Source organism: Bos mutus, chromosome 29, assembly GCF_027580195.1.
Source record: "Bos mutus isolate GX-2022 chromosome 29, NWIPB_WYAK_1.1, whole genome shotgun sequence".
Classification (NCBI taxonomy): domain Eukaryota; kingdom Metazoa; phylum Chordata; class Mammalia; order Artiodactyla; family Bovidae; genus Bos; species Bos mutus.
The window spans coordinates 23,847,043-23,863,734 of NC_091645.1; the positions used below are offsets into that span (position 1 = coordinate 23,847,043).

The 16,692-nt window shown below is 44.0% G+C and overlaps 1 protein-coding gene across 4 annotated transcripts; it reads right to left on the reverse strand.

Annotated features, from left to right (window-relative positions):
- Positions 1-746: 746 nt before the first annotated feature.
- On the reverse strand, positions 747-15,002 carry HTATIP2 (HIV-1 Tat interactive protein 2). 4 transcript variants are annotated; one of them, XM_005891850.3, is made up of 6 exons: positions 14,984-15,002; positions 14,273-14,468; positions 12,277-12,384; positions 2,892-3,029; positions 2,337-2,398; positions 747-1,741 (listed from the first exon to the last, which is right to left on the reverse strand). In XM_005891850.3, the coding sequence occupies exons 2-6, from the start codon at positions 14,465-14,467 to the stop codon at positions 1,516-1,518; spliced, it is 729 nt and encodes a 242-aa protein (XP_005891912.1). In that variant the 5' UTR covers position 14,468; positions 14,984-15,002; the 3' UTR covers positions 747-1,515. The 4 variants fall into 4 exon arrangements, with proteins under 4 accessions (XP_005891912.1, XP_070221176.1, XP_005891911.3 ...); XM_070365075.1 differs by having other exon boundaries at positions 14,901-14,993; XM_005891849.3 differs by lacking the exon at positions 14,984-15,002 and adding an exon at positions 14,799-14,971.
- Positions 15,003-16,692: the final 1,690 nt, after the last annotated feature.

Sequence of the window (16,692 nt, forward strand, 5' to 3'; positions counted from 1 at the left end):
ACAACACACACACACACACATTAAAGGGGATAGCCTGTATCTTCTGGCGTCCACTGAAGCTTGAGATTCACTACTTGGCTTCCCCCAGCACAGAAGTTAAGACGAATTTCACTGCTATCCTTTGCCCCATGATGTGTGCTCCTCTTGACTCTGACCTTTCCTTCTGCATCTTCCTTTCCTTCTCCATAGTTTTTAAAGTGAAGCACTTTGAGACATGTTAACTGGCTATGTGAACATTTTGTGGTTAATCATTAGAGAAATCCTAGACCAATAGAGAAACTCAAATATTTCTATCTTATGCATCCATGGCATGTACTGATCCAGTAACAATTAGGTGGAATTTCCTGGAAATACACGGACACTGGACCCTCTTGCCGAGTGGCTGAAAACAGAAGCTATGGATTCAGGCTGACTTGGGTTAGAATCCTGGTTCTGCTATTTCCTGGCTTTAGCTTTGGGCCTTTGGGCAAGGCACTTAGCCACAGTGAGCCTCAGTTTCCCCATCTGAGATATGGGGATGATGTGAATTATAAGGATTGCTTGGAGGGTTAAAGGACAGACAGCATGTATAAAAGTTGGCATTTCGCAATCCCCTGATAAATATTAGCTGCTATTCTATCACCCCACTGGTCAATGCACTGCATATTCTGAATGAAACCTGGGCATTTTCTAACAATCTAAGGGTACCCACGACTTATCCATTCATATTAATTATTCTATTTAATTCTCCCATGAATTATATAAGCTCGGCTACATAGTAACTTTTATTATATATCCAAAAGAAGTAGTAAGGCACAATATTCACTTACACATTGAACACTCAGTCAGCACAGGGTAACTCAAAGACACAAATGTAAACAATTTTAGTTCAGAACTCATCTGCATGATACATAAAGTGTGCACTGCTGCTGTGACTTTGCAGAAAAGCATTTCAAAGCTGGCCTCTGTGCCAGCGGCATCAGAACATTAAGCTTCAACAACAGATTCCTGTGCCCATAACGCAAAAGTTCTGAGTCAGAAAATTCTGACTCGGGCCCTCCTATGAACCCCTTATTTCTGTGCAGAATATCAGACACTAGGCCACCAGAGAGCTGGTGGATCTCTATTTTTGAAAGGCTCCCCAGGTGATGTCTACTTATGTACAAGCAAGCAAATGTTAGTTGCTCAGTCATGTCTGACTTTTTGCAACCCCATGGACTGTAGCCCACCAGGTTCCTCTGTCCTTGGAATTCTCTAGGCAAGAATACTGGAGTGGGTAGCCATTTCTTTCTCCAGGGATCTTCACCACCCAGGGACTGAACCTGGGTCTCCCACATTGCAAGCAGGTTCTTCACCATCTGAGCCATGAGGTAAGCCCCAGGTTCTAAAACACTGAGGCAGAGCACAATAATTTTTTGACTGGACAAAAACTGAAAACCATAGTCAAAGCACATTTTTTTTTAAGACTCTGAAATTACCAATTAGCTGGTAGGTGTTGAATCTGACAATAAAAAAAAAAACATTTCTCCAGTGTGGTCATGGCTTGAGAGAGTCATCAGCTTTCCCCAGGTCATGGATGGCCTTGTTATCCAGCAGTTCCTTCTTCTTGTCACTTGGTCTCACGACGTTGTTCAGCATTGCTCTGACCACAGTTATCACTGGCACAGAGTGCCCATTGGCCCAAGATTCTGGTAAGGAGCCAAAGAACTTCCTAACCAGCCATTCACCTGGGCGAGATTCCTGCCTATCACATAAGAGAACTCTAAAGAGAAAAAGAAAAGCAGGGGAAGAGATGGTAAATTGCATTCAGACCATTGTTGTTGTTGCTCAGTCACTAAGTCCTGTCCAACTCTTTGCGACCCCATGGACTGCAGCACACCAGGCTTCCCCTTCCTCCCCTATCTCCCGGAGTCTCACACCATACAGGATGTTAATTGAACTGTGTCTCCCCAGATTCATGATAAAGCCCTAATCCCCAGTGTGACGTCACCCAACACTAACCCTGATGGTACCTTGATCTTGGACTGGTAACCTCCCATTCTGTGGTGTTACTCTGTTAGGACAGCCCAAACACCAATCCAGTGTGAAAACAGTCTTATTTGGGCATGAAGAGGATTCTGAAGAAGGCAGCAAACGCTACCCAGGAAATTCCAGACTATTCTGAACGTGGCACCAACAACGTGGCATCTACCCCTTTCTTGAAAGCCCAAAGCTGGGTTCTTCGAGGAAGTGCTCTCCCTCCATACAACTTCTATTCACATCATAGATATCTTATTTGTCAGTCTCTTCAAACGAAAAACCAGCTCCTAGAGAATAACTAACTTAAAGGGGTACTCCTAGGCAGTAGGAATACTTACCCAGGCCTAAATATGGAATAACGATCAAATTTTAACTCTTCAACTCTAGCTTCCACTTCCCCCTGTTAGCAAAAGACACATTTATTATGTAATCAAGACCGACTTGCTGTAATGCTAACAAGAGTAACTTGGGGTTTTGAAGACAATCTGCTTCTGCAGGTCTCAATATTTGTAAATATCCTCTTCCAGAGTTTTAGATTCTAGAGTCTGGAGAGTGAAGGAAGAGATGACATGCAGTAGAAAATGAAAAAGATGTGCTGAACTATCTCAAAGTCTCTTCTAATGCTAGAGTTCTGAGGATCTTTAATACCAGAGATGGCAACATTTCATTTCATGCTTACCAGATAATCAACAAAGGGGAAGACACTGGAAATTATCTTTCAAATCACTCTTGATTACTAAATATAACCCTGCAAAAGAGCAGTCCCTGCAGCTATAAAAAATGCAAAACATAATGCATTTAATGCATTTTGGTATTACCTAGCATTTTTATATTATTACTGCCAAAAAGCCAGGGTTCCCCAAAGTACATAAAAGACAGAAACATGCACAAACCTTGACTTGCAGATATAAAAAATTGCTTGACTTATCAGCTCCCTTAGAGGAGAGCAAGTTGAAATGCTTGCACCCTCCAGACTTCGCCAGCTCTGCAGACTTCAGGACATAATCACGATCAACACGGACAAATCCCTCCTAAGGGCAAAAAGAATGAGTTTTTCCAAACAGCTGTGAGTTCATCTTAAAAATTACTCCTCAGCTTGGGTGGCAGGTAAGCAGTCAGCGGTGGGGAGGGGAGGGGATCCAAGCAAAATGAATCAGAGTAAAACATGAACATCCGGCTCAGACCCTGGGAAGGGCTCCGATATGACGCTCAGGATGGATGTTCCAGCTTCGGTAGCAAGACCAGACTGTGATGAAAAACAAGGACAGTGACACTGAAACACAGACACCGAGCAAATCTGCAACCAACAAAAGGAACGATAATATCATGAGGCTTGCAAACGGTGTTTAGCCTCATGTTTCTGTGTCTTTGGTCACTTACAGTCTTACCACCCTCCTCCTGTCTTCTCTGTTTTTTTCAGTGTTAACTTTAACATGGTAGTGTCTCAGAAGAATGGCTGCCAACACTATCCAGGCACTATGAGAATGACGTCTATTTAACTTCCAACTTTTATGTTTTACAACATACTTTACTTCCCGGGTGGCTCAGACGGTAAAGCATCTGCCTGCAATGTGGGAGACCCTGGTTCGATTCCTGGGTCGAGAAGATCCCCTGGAGAAGGAAATGGCAATCCACTCCAGCACTATTGCCTGGAAAATCCCATGGATGGAGGAACCTGATAGGCTACAGTCCATGGGGTCGCAAAGAGTCGGACATGACTGAGCGACTTCACTTTCACTTTACATGTTAGTAAGGAGTACATCTGCAAATTTTTTACTGACAGGTGTATAATCAAGGGGGTTTCCCAGGTGGCTCAGTGTTAAAGAATCTACCTGACAGGCAGGAGACATAGGTTCGATCCCTGGGATGGGAAGATCCCCTGGAGAAGGCAATGACAACATGCTCCAGTATTCTTGCTTGGGAAATTCCATGGACAGAGGAGCCTAGTAGCCTACAGTCCATGGAGTCACAAAAAAGCTGAATAAACAACAACATATAATTAAGAATGTTGGGAGACCCCTGATCTAGACTCAGTCCAGTGAGGGTAGCAGTTGGGTCTTTCTTAGTTCACATCTCAGCATCTGTACACACCCAGTACATGGTAGGTGCTCCAAAAATACTGGAATGAATAAAAGTCCAGTGAAAGCAGAAAAAAGGCAAATCCAACTAGGAAAAAAATAAGAGGCAGTCAAAGGAGGAGGGGAGAGGATGCTGTAAACAAGAGAATACGGATTCATTTTTATTTTTAGGGTCTAACTGAAGGACACATGCCTGTATCCAGAAAAGAGAATTCCGTGTAATAGCTTCTTGGGACCACCACAAAGCCAGGCATCTTCAAATTCAGGACAGCTGAAAAGAAGTCTAAAATCCACTGAAGTTGAACTTCACAAGTACCCACAATTATATAATGAGGTTACACATAAGGAAGATTCCAAATCTGAAGGCTGGATTACTGTCCCAGTGATTTTTTGTTTGTTTGTTTTTAATTAAAAATCTGCTCAAACAGAGTCTCTGTAACCATTTACAGGGATGCGACGGGGAGAGAGATGGGAGGGAGGTTTGGGAGGGAGGGCACATGGGTGTGCCTAAGGTTGATTCTTGCTGATGCTTGACAACAAAACTCTGTAAAGCAGTTATCCTTCAATTAAGAGTAAATGAATTTTACAAAATCTGCCCTCTCGTAGTTTTTGACCCTAAATGTATGTATCTTTCATAGGATAGATAGAAGGCACTTTTGGAAACATCACAGCCAACCCCCTCACTGTGGAGATGTGACCGACCACAAGGTCCAGCAATCCAAGAACTCCCAGCTAATAAGGGAGAGAGCTGAGAGCAGGATGCAAATTCCCGACTCTCTAAGCAGGGCTTCCCACTTGTACCCATGTTCCTTCTTACCTCACACCATCTCCAGCTAATGACAGGACTAATCCATTGTTGTGGCAGGCAGAATACTGGCCCCTCAAAGATGCCTACATCCTAATCCCCACACCTGTGAATGTGCTCGAGGCTGCACGGCCAAGGTGAATGAAGGGTGCAGGTGGACTTACGGCTGCTAACCAGCTTTTTCAGTCTCGTCTTTCACCCTCATCAAGAGGCTCTTTAGTTCCTCTTCACTTTCTGCCATTAAAGTGGTATCATCTGTGTATCTGAGGTTGTTGATGTTTCTCCCAGCAATCTTGATTCCAGCTTATTATTCACCCCAGCCTGGGCTTTTGCATGATTTATTCTGCATATAAATCAAATAAGTGGGGTGACAATACACAGGCTTGAGGTACTCCTTTCCCAATTCTGAAACAGTCCTTTGTTCCATGTCCGGTTCTAACTGTTGACCTGTATACAGGATTCTCAGGAGATATGGAAGGTGGCCTGGTATTCCCATCTCTTTAAGAATTTTCCACAGTTTGATGGGGTCGCAAAGAGTCGGACACGACTTAGCGCCTGAACAACAACATTCAGTAACAACAACCTTGACGCTGAAAAAGCTTATTCTGTATTATCCAAGTGGGCCCAATGTAATCACAAGAGTCCTTATAGTGGAAAAGGGTAGCAGAAAAGGAGATTGGAGTCAGGCAGTGTGAGGGGCACTGGATCCCTCATTGCTGGCCTTAAAGATAGAGGAAGGGACCATGAACCCCCGCAGCCTCTAGAGCCAGAAACGGTAAAGAAATGGATTCTTCCCTAGAGCCGCAGAAGAGAATGCAGCCCTGTCAACACCTTGATTTTATCTCAGCAAAATCCACATCAGCCTGCTAACCAGAAGATGATAAATTTACATTGTTTTAAGCCACTAACTTTGAGGGAATTTGTTACAGCAGCAATAGGAAACTAATACAGAATTCAATTCTAAAACAAGGGGCCCAAGCGAACTTTCCAGACTTTGTATGGCAGTAGATCATAAAAGAAAACATATTCTCAGTATAGGACTGGCTATAAAGTGTTCATAAGCTAAACGTCTTCTGCAACCAGCTCCCAGACCCTGAAACAGAGCATCACTGTTACCCCAGAATCCTGTTTTGTCCTCTCTTCTCATCACTCCCCACAGAGAATCTTTGACTATGTCCACGACCTGCAGGACAGGTCTGTTGTTCCTTTGCCTTTCCTTTTTCTAGATGATATAACCTTAACTCTTAGCCAGGTTATCATCCCCATCTCCTTTTGGGTTGTAGACTTTGAGATTCAATCCTAATACTGGACTCGAAGACCCACCCTACACACTGATCGCAGTTCCCTCTTGCTGCTTTTCTTAATGGGTGTGCAGCACGCTGACTTTAATACTCAGCACACTCTGACAGTGGGATGAGACTGATCTCCTCGGAGCCATTCTCTGAATTGAGATTTTACATGTGCTGAAAATGTGCCAAGAACCACCCAAAATGACACCAAAAAATTCGAAAACACTCTACTTCTCTTCCATATCTATTTTCTTCCCCTCACTCCAATTCAGCAGAACTCTGATTTTGGTAACAGGTCCATGATTTCCAATAAAATTACATTGGTGACTAGTGAAATTCCTTTTTGTTGCTGCTGCTGGTTTAGCACTATTTCTTAGAAGGATTATTAGAACTATCTGTTAAAAAAGGTTTCTTCTTTCATCAGCGTCTTTAAAAATAAGGGAAAGCTTCAGCCAATCACAAGGCTCTAGACCGACGCCGTGCCTCTCACTTAATCCAGGGCCAGTAAAGGGATAATTTGATTAAACTGAGACCCCAATTTATTTGGCTTTAGTTCTGGATCAACCTCTCCTTAATAGAGTCCTGTCGTCTCTGATTGTTTGATGAAAATTAAAGTGACATAAATACCATGGGACTTTTTTCAATCTGATTAGTCAGCTAAGGCACATCAATAGCACCCCAGCCATCAGCCTCTGGCGTCCCTCCTGTCACCCGCCTGGCAAAGGGCTGACAAGGGCTCCTTGCGGGACGAGCACCCACGCTGCTGCTGCTGCGACCCCCACGCTTGGCCCATCAGCCCTGCTCAATGGGCCCTGTTGACAAGGTGCCCATACCTTTCTCCACCGCTGTTCTCTGGACAAAGCGAAATACTGTTTTATTAGCAATCAATGGCTGTTAATCCAAAACGATTTCACAAATCCTCTGAGCCCTCAAGCTGATTATAAATACGCATTTTTCCAAGCCCACAAACTTTGAATTTCACTTCCCCCACCCTGATGCGTGGCCTTTTAGCTGGTGAATGAAACTCAAAAGCAAAGGGGTCAACGGCTTTCAAGGACTTGGAAACCAAACTAAACGTGGATCCCAGCGACGGAGTCAGAGACACCGACACACAACTGGTTTTCTCTGGAGTGAGGAAGATGCTGTTTATAGACCGATGGGAGCTATCTTTAAAATCTAATTATTAACACCCTTTCTTGTTCTCTAGCAACTCAAATAAAAACGCAATAGAAAAAGAAACCAAAACACGCTACTCCATATCCCAGAAACACAATTTTCAGAAAAATCATATTTAGTTTCCCTAACCATATAGCAGGAAAAAAAAGACGTCTCTTCTGAGAGCATTAAGTCCATTATATTATTGTGTCTTTACGATCCACAGTCGGTGTGTTTTACCCTAAGAGAGGAATCAGAGTCCTTCTAGAAAAAGGAATTGATTAAATAAATTGCCACTATAAATTTCCTTTTCCAGTACCAGCTCAAAAGAATAAACACAATGTACTGATATGACACAGCAGAGAGAGCTTTGTGAGCTCCACAAACATCTAAGGAGATAAATTCTCTAATTACTCTTTAAGTCTTATGACAATCCAAAGCTACTAAGTATTCTTTCTAATCTGCCAACGCCTGCACACTGGGAACACTGTGCCTTAGGAATAATTCCTCCTGACACAGTATTTCAATTCTGACTGATACGACAAGCAAGCAGCGGGAATGACGCAAGGTCAAGAAGAATCTTTTCCAAGAAAGGAGGATCTATCATCCCGCAAAGGGTCCCACTTGGCCGTATTTCTGCTTCAGATTCTTTCTCCTCCACTCCCTTTTCAATCCAACCCTACAAATCAGACTAGAAAACAAAGAGATGCTGACCAACAATGGACGGTATGACCTGAGACCCCATTTGTTCCTGTCCTGGAGAGCACATCTGTACTTCATGTACAGAGTAGGAAGCAAGGTCTTGGTGAGCAAAGGAGCTCTGGAGAGAAAAACAAAATCTTACAGATTCCTGAGTCAATCTCCATGTTCTCACACATTTTTTTTTTCCATTCGGAGCACTCTTTTCTCTGTGTTTTAAAAGTCAAAGAATTTTGCAGGCCAAAGGAGCTGCAGTGGTCATCTCCCTCTCAGCACAGACAAGGAGGCCGTGGTCCACAGGAGCTAACTGGCATACCCAAGGCCCCATAGCCACTCGGTATCCAAACAGAGCCTATAATCTGGGTTCCCTGAACCATCTGGGACCTCACCACTTCACAAGTCCCCTTCTAGACATCAAAGAAAACAGTAGAGGTGACAACAGGGGCTGGCAAACTTTCCCTCTATAGGATAAGACAGTAAATATTTGCAGATTTACAACTGTAATTACACAGCTCTGCCATCACTGTGCAAATGTAGCCATTAATAATAGATAAAGTAATGAGAATATTTCAATAAAATTTTACTTATGGATACAGAAATTTGAATTTCTTACATCCTCATGTGTCATGACACATTTTTCCTCTTTGAAAATTTTTAACCACTTAAAAATATAAAAACATTCGTAGCTCAAGGGCTATTCAAAAACAGGCAGGCTGTATTCGGCCCACAGCAGTGTGCAAGCGCCTGGTTTAGAAGAGTGTATTATTAGAATCAGAAGCCCAGAGATTCAATGATGCCTAATAAACGTGACAGTAGCTGTGTTAATCACATTAATGGCACCGTTCATTTGACAGACTCCAAAAGCCTGGACTTCGGAATCCTGTGCTGAGCTGGTGAGGAGATAAATGAAAAGAAGAAACTACAATAACACCCCCTTCAAACTCACTAACCAAATCCTTCTCTTAATAAGGAGAAAGCCCCATTCTCAGTGGCACCTGTGAGTTTTTTGCACTTCACTTACAGCCAATGTAGATCTGGTTTTCAAGGGATATTTCAAAGTTCACTGGCACGTAAGTTACATACCAAAGCAATGTGAAGGTCACCTGGGTCAACAGTTCCTGGAAAACCAGCAGGTGAGGAGGACTAACACTGCCCAACGCCTCCTGAAAGCAGGCCCAGCACGAGGAAGAGAGTTGGCTGCATCAGAACCCCCCAAGAAGCCTATTAAAAACACGCTTTCAGATACAACACATCTGGATTAGGGCCAGGTCATGAAGTCAACCTCTGATACAACACATCTGGATTAGGTCATGAAGTCCCTGCACTGATTAGACAACTATGGCGTGTGAATGTGAAAAGAAGATCAGCATCTCACCAGCTGCTGCTAAAGGAAATGGTTTTGCAAACAGCTCAAGACGGGCTAACAGACCCTAGCACCAGTGTCAGTAGAAATCTTGGTAGACTGTATTTGAGGTTGCAACCTCAAAATTCATATGTTGAAGGCCTAATCCCCAGTTAATGTACCCTTGTTTGCAGATGTAATTAGTTCAGATGAGGTCATACTGAGTAGTTGCTCAGTCATGTCCAACTCCTTGCAACCCCATGGACTATAGCCAGCCAGGCTCCTCTATCCACAGAATTCTGCAGGCAAGAATCCTGGAGTGGGTAGCTGTACCCTTCTCCAGGGGATACCCTCCAGGAAGCTATACCCTTCTGACCCAGGGACTGAACCCAGGTCTCCCGCATTGCAGGCAGATTCTTTACAGTCTGAGCCACAAGGGAAGCCCCATACTGAGTATGGTGGTTCTTAATTCAGTTCGACTAGACTTGTTATAAAAAGGAGAAATTTGAACACTGCCACAGGCAGTGGCACTAGTGGTAAAGAACCCACCTGCCAGTGCAGGAGACATTGACTCCAGTTTGACCCCTGGGTCAGGAAGATCCCTTGGAGAGGGGCCTGGCAACTCACTCCAGTATTCTTGCCTGGAGAATCCCACGGACCGAGGAGCCTGGCAGGCTATAGTCCATAGGGTCGCATAGAGTCAGACAGACTGAAGTGACTTAGCATGCACACACAAGTACGTAGGAAAAACGCTATGAGAAGAGACACAGGGAGAAGTCAGCCATCTGCAGGTCAAAGAGAGAAGCCTGGAAAGCATCCTTCCTTCCCAGCCCTCAAAAGCGACCAACACTGTCAATACCCCAATCTCAGATGTGCAGGCTTCAGGCCTGGGAGATAGGAAATTCCTGTTGTTTCAGCCACGGGGGTTATCATTTTTTGTTATGACAGCCCTAGCAAACTAATACAATGAAGGTCGGAGGGAAATAAGTGGGCTACTCTGATGACCTCAACACTAGAGATAGAAACCCTGAATTTCTTGAAGTTCCTGTACTGGGAACTCGGGTTCTAGATGAAAATGTGGGCTATTTCAGTTACAAAACAGCTACAGAATGACACTTAGCTAGCCACCAACTTTACAAAAGCCATCCAATGACCTTTTTAAAAAAAAAACCAAACTGACAGGGTTCCTGACCAGAATACCAGGTAGGGTGAGGCCCCCATCAAACAAGTACCTAGCCACTTGTGAACTGGCACTTCTTTTAAACTGCCTTAAGTCATCACAACCTCCAAGCTTCATACTGCATCCAATCTAAATTAGTTTCAAATTAAAAACAAAAAAGACTTTCTGGAAGAAATGTCAGCTTATTTCCTGTCACTATCTTAAAACATTTATGCCTTAACTAATTTCTGAGATTATATATTTGGTTTACTAGTCTTTTCCTTACTCATTAGTTACTTTTATCTTTTCAAACTGTTTGGAGAATGAAAGGTATTGAGCAGCCTGTGGGGTGGAGAAAAAACTCCCTCCCCCAAAAAAATATTCTAGATAGGGAACACACCCAAATCCTGATTAAAATTGCATTATGCAATTTGAATGCAATAAAACAATTTAGACCTTCCCCTGGAGAGCCCTATGAGATTTGCCTTCTGTCATGAAAATCAACCGCTCTATGCCTAATGCAGTGTTTTTTATTTTGCTGAGTCACCACCAAAGTCAGGTTGGCAGTTGAGACCGTGGAACCTGCAGTGTACTAGAACAAAAATTTTTCCATGCTTTTAGAGGACACAAGGCTTGTGACTGTCCCTGGGAAAGAAAAGACTGCATGAGCTGCTCGGCAGGAAAATGACCCTTCGTTGGAGAGATGATATGCCAATTCCTGGGAGAGTCAAACTTCTTGATAATCCTCACTTCTCAGCAAAGAACTCATAAACCAGACTGTTCCTCTGGGCACATGGCAAAACTACAGAAAATCTGGAAATTCATCCCTAATGAAAGCATAAATACAATTATTCTTTGGATCGTCCAGAGAAATATATCTGAGCCTAACTTCTTGGTTGATATAAATCAATAGTTCTTAACTGTGTGTTCTCTGAATGATTCTGATGCCTGGGCCTGTTTATAAACCTATGGTAAGCCCACATGGGACCATCGTCGTCCTGCATATTAACAGACATGTTTAACTCCAGCAAGTAAATTCTGTCAGAGAGATAAACTATAGTCAAGGTATGAATCAAATAAGATGTATGCATTAACACTTGCCCAGGATCTACATAGTAAGCTTTGATTTCTAACTGTATAGTAAAGTTTGACTTCTAGATAGAGGTCAATGCAATTTAGAATGCAATTTATCATTAAAAAGCAAATAAAATGTGTGTAAAGACAGTTCCGAGTCAGTTAAGGCTGAATCACCACAGGGGTTGAATCATCGCTGGAGGCTGAGTCATCACTGGAAGCTAGCTGAATCGTGCCTCTGTTCTGATGTTCTAGCACAGAAGCTTAAGGCTCTGCATGGAAATAGGTTGAAGCAAATCACTCAAGTGAGAGAGATCAATTTAAATCATTTATAAAGAAACAAAAACACTTACTGCTAAGAGCATGAGCCAGTTACTTTTACTCAAACCTTAGTTAGAGGATGGAGTGACCACAATATTTGCAAAAGGCAAGACCATGAAATATCTATGATGGGATATGAACTCAAGGATTATGTTGAAGGAAAGATGAATTTATCAGTACTATTCAAAGTATAGCAAATACTAGGGCAGCACATGGAATCTTAAGTGTTAAGTGCTAATATTAGCTAATTAATGTGCTAATTAAGCACAGCAAATAGAAAGCAAAAGGGGGAGCAAAAACAGAATCTTTGACGTGACTGACAAGAGAAAAGGGAAAAGGGTGTATTTCTTCCTTACCGCCCCAGCTTTTTTTCTGGTGGTACCCAGGCAACAGAATCCAACATCATGACCTTGAAAGGCAGAAGCATAGTCATCCAGTTTCTCAAAGTCCACCACTTCTTGATTCTAGACAACAGAGACATAGTTGTATATTACTTGATGTTATTAAAACAAAACAAACAGGAAAAAAATACCCCCTCTAGATTTAAAGAATAAATGAGAGAATATTAGTAGAGTCAATTCACTTAACATCACATTTTGCAAGCTCATTTTCTTCCAGAAAAAGCAATAAATCTAAATTTAAACATCAACAATGTACTTAAATGTCTACACTACACACAACTGGACTACAGGTGATCTAGCTCTCTTAAGCCAGGTTCAAATATAATTTTCTCTCTGGAAAAATAAAAGACTTCTCTGTATATTACCAGGAGAAATACCAATGAGGTATAATGTCAAGGAAGGAAATGGTTTCTGGAATCTCAAAACCTAGGTTTGAGTCTTAGGTTTGCTGCTTACTAGGCATGATAATCATTTTGGCCAAGTTATTCATATGCCTTAGCAATAAAATGTGTTCCTTCGGCAATAAAATGTGAAAGATAATCTTTCTTTCAGTCTAAACCAGCACTACAATCAGGCAGCAGGTGCTTGACAAAAAGCCATATTCCTAGGTCTCATGCCAACACTGCACTTTTGATAAGCACCCTTGCTAATTCTCACACTCATGAACATTCATGAAACTCCATCTAACCTCTTAAGTTTGCTGTGAAATTTAAAAAAGAAAAGTTTCAGAAGTTCCCATCATCCAGGAGTTTACATAAAATGTTGCTTTTCCCTCTCTTTCAAAAGCATTTTCCTGGCACTGTACCCAGTGCTGAAGAAAAGAATGCTTACAGAAAGTGCCTGAGCAAAAGAAGTGCCACCAAAACTCGACCATCAAAGCTCAGAACTCCATTTGTTTCTAACGGCCAGAAGTGTCCAACTTCATGCCCCATGAAGTCAGACTATGAAGATCACATATTACCTGCCTACGTCTGAACAAAGATGTCCATTTGGAACAGAAAAATCCTGAGACCAAAAACATATGCAAAATGACCTGCAGGAGTCAAGGACATTCATCTGTTAGACAGTTGTTAACTGGAATGTTCTGCCTGTGAAACCTGTGGCAACAGTTGGAGATATCAGAATTACACCACAGTTTAATTTACCACAGTTTACAAATTACTCCCTTTACAAATTTCCACCAAGATCAAGCTTCAGATATTTAGAGAATTAGCACCAGACTGCAATCTGCTGTGTCAGTGGGTCAACCAAGAAAGTGTAAGTGACAGGAAAAGGATGATTCAACTTACAGACACAAGCCTGCAGCCCTAAGTCAGGCAGGGCAAATTCTTGCAGCTGAAAAACCGCACCTCTCAGTGCCAGAAAGTGTTTCCCACTCCAGAAACTGATTCACTGACATTAGTGTGGAGTGGACAGGTAAACAAAACAAGCAATGGGGTTGAGAAAATTGCCCAAGGACTGTTTTCTCTAGAAGCCATGGCAACGTGGCTCTTCTCTTCCTCCCTGGCCTCCCTTTCACCTAGGCTCCACCTTATGGGGGTCTGGACTGAAAGAAGGGCTTTGTTCAAGTGAGGAGGAAGCCCACTCGGACATACAATCCAGCTTCCAGTAAAGCCTCTCATAGACCAATCGTGGTCACACTTGCACACCTCTTGAGGTGAAGTGAAAGTTGCTCAGTCGTGTCCGACTCTTTGCGACCCCATGGATTATACAGTCAATGGAATTCTCCAGGCCAGAATACTGGAGTGGGTAGCCTTTCCCTTCTCCAGGGGATCTTCCCAACACAGGAACTGAACCGGGGTCTCCTGCATTGCAGGCAGATTCTTTACCAACTGAGCTATGAGGGAAGTCCGAACACCTCCTGGGGCCACCGCAAGCCATCCCGCAGAAAATACCCTCACCCTGCAGAAACACTGCGGGGACACTTTTGAGTCACAGCGCAAATACCCACCACGTTTTTATAAGCTTCCTCGTCCAACGTGAGCTTCCTCCGGCCAATCAGCGTGACTTTGGAAAACAGGCCCTGTTCCAGAATTTCTTTCAAGAGCACTCTGCCGGTTTCCCCGCTGGCGCCCAGAATAAAGACGGATTTATTCTGCATCCTGAAGTCTTCCCGAAGCTTCGGCAGGGCTTCTGTCTCGGCCATGCTGCAAAAATAACATTAACAGGTGCTGGTCTCGGGACGTTTAAGGGGCGGCCGTGCTTTCCCCGGAACAAAGGTGGGTGGGTTGGTCTGGAGGAAGGTACGGTTCTTCTCCGCAGTCGGGGCCCAGGGGAAAGTGCAGAGTCACCGGCAGGGCGTGGCTCCCTGGCCGTTCCCCAGCACCTGAGCCAATCCACACCTCAGAAGGGGCTGGAACAGGGGCTGCGCCAGGTGCCACAAATTGCCGTTACAAATTGTCCCCGACTCTGGCCCCTCCTTCTTCCAACCACAGGGGGTACGGAGCCCACCTCGGTCCCCCAAGCGGAGGGGTTACCTGAGGCTGGCCCCCTGCCCCACGTCCTCGGGCTGCAGCAGGAGCAAGGCGGCTACTAGCGCCGCCACCCCCGCCGCAGCCGCGGCGCTCAGCGCTGCGCACCGGGACATCTGGCCATCCCTCCAGCCCCGAGTTCCTCGTCCCCTGGCACGCCTCGGCGGGGCCCCTCCCAGCTCGACGCCTACCGGGACTTCGTCTTCCGGGTGACTTCCGGGTATCGCTGCTCGCCCCGCCCAGAGGGATGGGGCCCTGTGGGGCCGGAGGGTGCGGCCCAGGCGCTCCTTGAGCACGTGGCTGCGCCCATCTGGGTAGAAAGCTCGGAGACCTCTACCTCAATGTCGGGGATCTCTGGGCTCCTCTCTCCAGCGTTCTTCCTCACCCTCTGGGCTGAGCTGGCCTGAATCCAAGGTCTCCGGCCAGTCGCTTTGACCTGCGTTTGACCCTTTTCAAAACCTATAATGTCAACTGCGTGTTGAACATCTTCATCTTGAATTCACATTGAAACGTAACCCTTCCCTTCCAGCGGCCCCCAAACAGCAGTAAAACCAGTTTGCTCCTTGCCTCTCTTGGGTGTCACTGTCTATTCATTTGCACAATCTTCACCCCTTCCCTCTCAAGTCAGAAATTCCGACTCTCCCCTTTGACTCCTTTGGCAGGCCTTTCCACATTCTAGATTAATCACCAAGGCCTCCATCCTCTCTGCCTTTTAATTATTTCTCTTATGCAATTCTGGCTCTCACCTTATCTCACCAGTACAACTGGTTTCCCTGCTTAGGTTCTAGATGGTTGAGCCAAAGCAACCTTCTACACCCGTTCCCCTGTACACTCTTCGTAGCCAAGATCCATGGATTAGAACATAGCTATCTACACTGGGACTGTCCCAGATTTTGGAAGTCCTGGACAGGAGTTAGAATCATAAGCCAGAACCTGTACAACAGAGATAGATTGTGTTGTGGACTTTGGTCATTTTTGGCTGCCCAGCATTCAAATACTAGTCTTATTTTGTGCTGTGCTTAGTCATTCAGTTGTGTCCAACTCTTGGCGACCCCATAGACTGTAGCCTGTCAGGCTCCTCTGTCCATGGGATTCTCCAGGCAAGAATACTAGAATGGGTTGCCATTTCCTTCTCCGAGTCTTATTTTAGGGAATTCCAAAATTAATGGGATACAGGGCTCTACCTCCTACTCTAGAAGTCAAGTAAAACATGTTTCCTCTCCCAACTGCCAGGGAATTATTTTACATGCAGGTGAGACCTAGGCTCAGCCAGTCAGACACTTCTCATCCAAGTTTTTCACTTTGGAAGGTTATACAATGATGCTGTGGGAAGCTGAGATAGAGTTTGGTTGGACAGAGCAACTGTATAGGGTAATGGCATCCTGGGGTCTGCCAGTGATCTGATGGTCTGATTGTTTGCTTCACTTTCTTTAATTCCTGCCTGTGTTCAAAGGCTGTTTATTATACTTCCTCTTATTCTTTCCTTTCTTTCCTTTCTATTTTTTTGGCAATAGTTTCATTTTCTGCTTTAGCTAACCAGAGCTATTTTCTGTTGCTTGCAACCAAAAACCTTAACTGATACAGAGCAAAGTGTTTCCTTCCCTGCTGGTCTGCCACAGTGTTGAATTCTTTTATTAGAGTTCCTAGAGCTTTTCTGCTAAAAGGCAACTTAAAACCATGCCAGCTAACACTGTCTCAAGAATTCATTAATCAAATCTGTTGCAGAGATGATTAGCATTGTAGTGTTAATTCTCTTTAAAAAATGTGTCATAATTAATATACAATAAAATCAGTTAAGTTCAGTTGTTCAGTTGTGTCTGACTCTTGGCAACCCCACGGACTACAGCATGCCAGGCTTCCCTGTCCATCACCAACTCCCAGAGCTTGCTCGAATTTATGA